Source organism: Penaeus japonicus, unplaced genomic scaffold, assembly GCF_977035675.1.
Source record: "Penaeus japonicus unplaced genomic scaffold, GWHDUDI00000001_assembly GWHDUDI00000013, whole genome shotgun sequence".
NCBI classification, from domain to species: Eukaryota; Metazoa; Arthropoda; class Malacostraca; order Decapoda; family Penaeidae; genus Penaeus; species Penaeus japonicus.
The window spans coordinates 39,500,615-39,507,622 of NW_028234415.1; the positions used below are offsets into that span (position 1 = coordinate 39,500,615).

Consider the following 7,008-nt stretch of genomic DNA (forward strand, 5'->3'; position numbering starts at 1 on the left):
GAAGGAGAAGGAGTGGGAGTGGGAAAGGGAGAAGATGAAAGAGAAGGAGAAGAAGAGGGAGTGGGAGTGGGAGTGGGAGAGGGAAAGGGAGAGGGAGTGGGAGTGGGAGTGGGAGTGGGAGAGGGAAAGGGAGAGGGAGTGGGAGTGGGAGTGGGAGTGGGAGAGGGAGAGGGAGAGGGAGAAGATGAAAGAGAAGGAGAGGGAGAGGGAGTGGGAGTGGGAGAGGGAGAGGGAGAGGGAGAGGGAGAGGGAGAGGGAGAGGGAGAGGGAGAAGATGAAAGAGAAGGAGAGGGAGAGGGAGTGGGAGTGGGAGAGGGAGAGGGAGAGGGAGAGGGAGAAGATGAAAGAGAAGGAGAAGGAGAGGGAGTGGGAGTGGGTGAGGGATTGGAAATGGGAGAGGGAGTGGGAGTGGTAGTGGGAGAGGGAGAGGGAGAAGATGAAAGAGAAGGAGAAGGAGAGGGAGTGGGAAAGGGAGAGGGAGAGGGAGAGGGAGAGGGAGAGGGAGTGGGAGTGGGAGTGGGAGAAGATGAAAAAGAAGGAGAAGGATAGGGATAAGGAGAAGGAGAGGGAGAGGGAAAAGATGAAAGAGAAGGAGAGGGAAAGGGAAAGGGAAAGGAAGAGGGAGAGGGAGTGGGAGAAAATGAAAGAGAAGGAGAAGGATAGGGATAAGGAGAAAGAGAGGGAGAGGGAGAAGATGAAAGAGAAGGAAAGGGAGAGGGAGTGGGAGTGGGAGAGGGAGAGGGAGTGGAAGTGGAAGTGGGAGAGGGAGTGGGAGTGGGAGTGGGAGAGGGAGAGGAGAGGGAGAGGGAGAGGGAGAGGGAGATTAAAGAGAAGGAGAAGGAAAGGGAAAGGGAAAAGAGGGAGAGGGAGTGGGAGTGGGAGTGGGAGAGGGAGAAGGAGAGGGAGAAGGAGAGGGAAGTGGAAGGAAAGAAGGAGAGGGGAGTGGGAGTGGGAGGGAGAAAGAGAGGGAGAAGAAGGAAGAGAAGGAAAGGGAGTGGGAATGGGAGTGGGAGTGGGAGAGGGAGAAGATGAAAGAGAAGGAGAGGGAGAGGGAGGGGGAGGGGGAGGGGGAGGGGGAGAGGGAGAGGGAGGGAGAGTGAGAGAGGGAGAGGGAGGAGTGGGAGGGAGTGGAGGGAGAGGAGAGGGAGAAGAGGAAAGAGAGGGAGAAGGAGAGGGAGTGGGAGAGGGAGAAGAGGGAGAGGGAGAGGGAGAGGGAGAGGGAGAGGGAGAGGGAAAACGAGAAGATGAAAGAGAAGAAGGAGAAGGAGAGGGAGAGGAGAGGGATAAGGAGAGGAAGTGGGAGTGGGAGTAGGAGAAGGAAAGGGAGTGGGGGAAGAGGAGGGACAGGAACAGGGATTGGGAGTGGGGGAGGGAGAATGAGAGGGAGTGGGGGAAGGGGAGGGAGTGGGAGTGGGGGAGGGAGAGGGAGTGGGAGTGGGGGAGGGAGAGGGAGAGGGAGAAGGACTGGGGGTGATGGAGGGAGAAGACGAAGGAAAGGGAGAGGGAGAATGAAGGGGGAAAAGGAGAAGGAGAGAGAGAAAGGGAGAGGGAGAAGGAGAAGGAGAAGGAGTGGGAAAGGAAGAGGAAGAGGAAGAGGGTGAGAGTGAGGTAGAGGTAGAGGTAAGTTGGGGAGGGAAGGGAGAAAGAGAAGGGGAGGTTAGGGAGGGAAGGGATAGGGATAAAGCGAGACGGGGAGAAGAAAGGGAGGAGAAATAGAGAGAGTCTTATAGGCTTCATTACACAAATAGGGAAGTATGTGTGTGTAGTGAAGTGTCCAATGCTTCTATACTTAGTAAAATTGAAAGGTCATTCGGTACTATACTTTAATCGTATTTTCGTCAGCGTGTGTATCAGCGGCAATCCCAAGCGCGGCGAACCGGAGGGTGACGAGGCCGATGAGACGCCGCCATCTTGTTCCTTTTTGAGGGAGGATAACTATAAAAAGTATGTGATATGTTTTTTTTTTTTTTGTTTTTTATGTCACTTGATCAGGGGGAAAATTTGATAATTTGATTAATTTGATAGGTTACTTTTTCAGTGAACTAAACTCTGTTTTTCTGGGTTTTTTTACTGAGTTTATATTTCAGTTTTGTAGATATTTAATTTCCTGTATTTTTTTTTAGCATTCCTATGTTGATTTATTATTCTCAGCTATGTGCACTCTTTCACCATTGCACGATGTGTCTGTAATATTGGCATTGTACTAATTACCTGTTTCACATACTAATTACATCATTATATACTGAAACCACTAACTTTTCCCTGTAATTTACAAAGCATTTCGTTTCTCATTAATGATTTTCCTTAGCACTTAAGAACTACCATGTAGCTTAACTAATAACTAATACTTTCTTGTTTTACTTCCTGTGCTTTCCTTCTCTTGATGAATGCAGTAAAGACGAAAAAGAAATCAGTAATCAGAAAAGGAAAAAAGGAAATAGGGCAGAACAGAATAACAAAGAGAAACACGAGAGAAAAGTCGAAACCTCGAGAGCTCCGGCTATTCCCGAAGGCGAGGACTACACGTCTCGGAGAACAGTGAACGAAAATGAGATCGAGAATAACCTGAAGAACGACTCGAAGATCAGAGAAAAGGCTCGGCGGCCCAAGTGCGACACGAACGGCGACTTCCTCATCCAAGACGTGTTCATCAACGGGTCGAAGATGAGCGACAACGGCTGCGAGGTCGAGAGCGACAACGAGATCTTGGAGGAACTGAAATATAACTACGACAGCGAGGAGGACTTCGACATCCCCACCGAAGAGAATTTCCTCAAATCTTCCACCTCCGTCAGCGGCGACGATGACGTCATAGAGACGTCTTTCGGAAGGCCGAGGTCCGTCCACTTCGAGGACGAGAAGTGGGAGAACGGCGAGTACAGAATCAGGGAAGATAGAGAAGTGGAGTTAATGGACTCGTGGGACCATGTGCCTCAGGCCAAGCGGGCGGACCACCAAGAGGGCGTGCCCTTCTCGGGGATGGGCCGGCTGAGCAACATCAAGAGCGCCAACACGGAGAGCGTGCGGGAGATCTTTCGTCGGAAGAGAGAGGAGGTTGGCGACAGCGCGGAGCAGGACGGAAGGAGGAGAATTCCCTCCAACGAGAGAGGAAGAACGGATTCCCAGGAGAGGAAAGGGCGCTCGAGATCCAAGGAAAAGTCTCCCGGCGACTCGGACAGAGGCAGGAAGCCTGTCAGCGTGAGCAACGGCGGCGACCCCGAGAGAAAGCCATTGTCGAGGTCGAGGAGCCCCAAGAAGGAGAACGGGTTCGCCCGGGGCGGCGTCACCCTCGTGCCCGTCAATGGCAACGCCTTCAACGCCGGCGTTATCATATCAAGGAGGGATTACGCAATGTTCAAATCCCTTGTCGATTCTCAAATGATTAGCAATAGCAAACCAGATAAGCCAAGAAAGCTTGGACCTCCGAAATCAGGAGGCCAGAAAAGGTAAACTTTAAAGATATTCAAGAAAGGCAGATATGATTGTATCCTTCCATTCTTTGTTTGCATGTGCTGGCTTTCTGTTCTATTGAGGCTTTGCATGTTCTGTATGTTGTACTAACCCAAGTCTTGCTTTTTAATTCTACACGCTCTTTGAATAATACTACAATAGTTCTTTACTGTTATAAATTTGCGTATCTTGTAGTGATACAGGAGATACATTTATTAGATTAAATATTTATGTGTATGTTTTAGATGCTTTGGGTCTACTTCATAACAGTTTTAAAATATCTCGTCAATGCATGGCGAATAATCAGGGTTAATGCTGAGGCCTCACACCAGGAGGAGACTTTGGTTTTGTTGGGGGCAACTGCATGCTTTTCACTCTACATCTCCAGTGGCTGACAGGTTGGTCCTTCATTGGCAGACCTGAGGAAACCCCCTATGACCCCTTCTCGGCAGCAGAACTGCAGATGCAAGCACTGATGGGGCCTGCCACCTCGTCCCCCTCTACCACCAAGAAAAGCTCTGGCCTTGGGGCAATGGGGCTCGGGATGGGGGTGTCCATGGCGGACTCAATCAGGACGGAAGGGACTGGAAGGGAATCGCCGGACTTTGAATTTAGCCTTGGTCTTTTCGATGACGAGAAGGACGGTAGCTTTTCCAGGGAGAAGTCCCCAGAGCATGGGTTGTTGAGTTCCAGTGTAGGCAATGGGTATTCGTCCGTCAGTAATGGATTGTCAGGACGAGACTATCTATCGAAAGGAATCGGTTCACCTTCTCCAAGGAGGGCTAATGAGAGTAGATGGTCTTGGGAGAATTCCAGTAATGCGTCTCCCGAGCGCACATCGCTTGGGCTAACATCCTCTTTGTTCAGGAAACCATCATTTACATCGTCACCCAGAGAAACCTTAGCCAGCACTCCGACGCGTGAGCGCGAGACCCTTTCTTGGTCTTCTCTCCTGCAGAAGTCTCCCACGAAAGAAAGTCACAATTGGTCATCTTCCACACGGGAATCACCCTCCCGAGACACACGCAGCTGGTCTTCGCCAACGAGGGATAGTAACCATCAGGAAAATCAGCCATATGGTAGTCACAGATGGTCATCGCCCTCACGTAGCAGTCCATCAAGAGATGACATAAGTCTCGATAACAAGTCACTTGGTAACCATAGGTTGTCTTCGCCATCTCGCAGCAGCCCATTAAGGGATCACATAAATCAAGTTAATCACTCTGATAGTCACAGATGGTCGTCCCCCACTCGACAGAGTCCGGCAAGGGAGAATGCAGAGCAGGACACACATTCCCTTAGTAGTCACAGGTGGTCGTCCCCCACTCGACAGAGTCCGGCAAGGGAGAATGCAGAGCAGGACACACATTCCCTTAGTAGTCACAGGTGGTCGTCCCCCACTCGACAGAGTCCGGCAAGGGAGAATGCAGAGCAGGACACACATTCCCTTAGTAGTCACAGGTGGTCGTCCCCTTCCCGGAGTAGTCCCTCAAGGGTGACTAGTTTGTTAGACTCCAACCAAAGTCCATCAACTGCACGTGATGTAGAGGGCTCATCTTCTCATGGTAGTTATAATCGGTCTTCATCTCGAGACAACAGTAATGTAGTAGCATCATCATCCACGCACGATGTGGACAGATGGTCCTCCCCGACCCGTGACACCCCCACTCCTGCCATCCTCTCATCCCCCAGGACAACGGTTAAGAGGTATGTTTTCCGTCTCATGGTTACCAGGTCCTTCACGTAATGTGGATTTCAAATAATACAGGTAGTGTAGTCAGTTTTCATCCTCCTATGCACTGAATGCTGCTTTATAGTCACATGTCTTTGTCCATTAGTTATACTGTATATATTCGATTGAATATGAAATATCGTTAATTGCTTCTTAGGGTAGAAATGTTTTATGCAGATTAGGATTTAGCTCAGCAACTATTAGTGATACAAAATTAAATTGCATTACACGAATTGTTCTTTCGTTGACGTAAATATATTCAAATAGATTATCTATATGTAATCCTAGCATTGTATAATACATGCTTCGGATAGGACAGCATATCTTACCATTGATCTGACCTCAGATGGAGAGACACAGGGAACAACGAGCCGTCCTCAGGCTGGAGCGCGGACTCCTCCAGCGGATTGGGATCGCACGGCAGCACTTACAATCGTTACTTGAGCGGCTCCTCCCAAAGCTCGTCGGCCAATCCAAGAGGACTCTTGTCATCGCTGGACTCGTCTAGCCACACTGGACGAGCTTCTTATACTGACAGCATAAGCAAGTCTTCGGGATTTGAGACTTATAGAGCGAATAGTACTTCCAATGACTGTAGTCCAGACCATGATAAGAAATCTATTGATAGGTATGTGTTACGGAGATATGTTACAGATTTCATTTATGTTTAGAGCTTAAATATGAATGGAGTGGAGAGAACTTAAAAAATATATCAATTGAATGGTTTTGAGATAGTTTAGCTATCAAACGTATGATAGATTTTGTAGTCACTTTGTAATTTGTAAAATGTTTACTAAATTAACTGCAAATCTAAATTGCCATAAATCCTAGAAGCATTATTAATATTTAGCAGTGCGGCATCACGCACTGTCTGCCTCCAAATGAAATCATCGCATGACACATTAAAACAGTGGCGCCCTTTTCAGCGAGGACGCTCAGATGCGGGTGTCAAGTGGCTCGTCGTCGGACTCCTCCCTGCCCCCGCTGTCGTCTCCGTCCAGCTCCGCGTCCCCGGCTGGCATGGGCAAGACAGACAGTGCTTCGTCATCCATGAGAATGCCCAGGTTCTGTCACGAGTGCGGTCACAAGTACCCGGTCCTCTTGGCGAAGTTCTGTTGCCAGTGCGGCTCACGGAGAATCAGTGGCGACAAGTAACAGTTTCTAGAAAGGGTTGGAAATAGACATCAGATTTTTTTATGATGTTCAGTCATCATTCATTTACTTCCATTTGTCATTTTCCATGCGGTTACATATTCTCATGCACTGAAACAGCTTTTCCCCGTCGACAGTTTAATTTACAGCTCAAAGTGCAGGTAATATAATATCAAAATAATTTTGGCTGCTACGAACAGTCATTGTAACCGAAAATTTTACTTGAAATGCAGAGATACAAGTGTTTTTACACTGTTATTCTCTAGGTAATTTGCTTTGCTAAGTTATTTCTATTAAAATCCCAAATTGAATCATTCATCTTCATTGCATAACAAATATCCATAACATATATTGTCTGTGTGGGATCCATCACTTTCGGCATAAAGGAAAAAATATGAATATAAGTATTTGAATTGTTATTTTTTTCATTACTAACTTTTATATAAAAAGCAAGTGATCTTAAGTTCTTTTTGGCCTAACATTGTTCATCAATAACCATGTATAAGATAAGGAAATATCTAAATGAATAAGTGAAGTTTTGAAACAAACAAAGCTTGATTTTTATACTTTCATGCCATCATGCTTTCAGAAAAGCTTTTGGTAGCTCTGAGAAGCTAGCTTCTGCTGCACTGCCATCTGTAGTTGAGGTCATATTTTCTAAGAACGAAATATCA

The 7,008-nt window shown here is 47.7% G+C and overlaps 1 protein-coding gene across 1 annotated transcript in view; it reads left to right on the plus strand.

The window, feature by feature from the left end:
• LOC122256114 (uncharacterized) overlaps nt 1-6,341 on the plus strand; it is a 79,435-nt gene extending 73,094 nt beyond the window's left edge. The window contains exons 11-15 of the mRNA XM_086542951.1: nt 1,843-1,944; nt 2,394-3,446; nt 3,868-5,157; nt 5,529-5,810; nt 6,109-6,341. Of these exons, the coding sequence (XP_086399077.1) occupies nt 1,843-1,944; nt 2,394-3,446; nt 3,868-5,157; nt 5,529-5,810; nt 6,109-6,337 (2,956 nt within the window). The 3' untranslated portion in view covers nt 6,338-6,341. The remainder of the gene's footprint in view (nt 1-1,842; nt 1,945-2,393; nt 3,447-3,867; nt 5,158-5,528; nt 5,811-6,108) is intronic.
• Nucleotides 6,342-7,008: the final 667 nt, after the last annotated feature.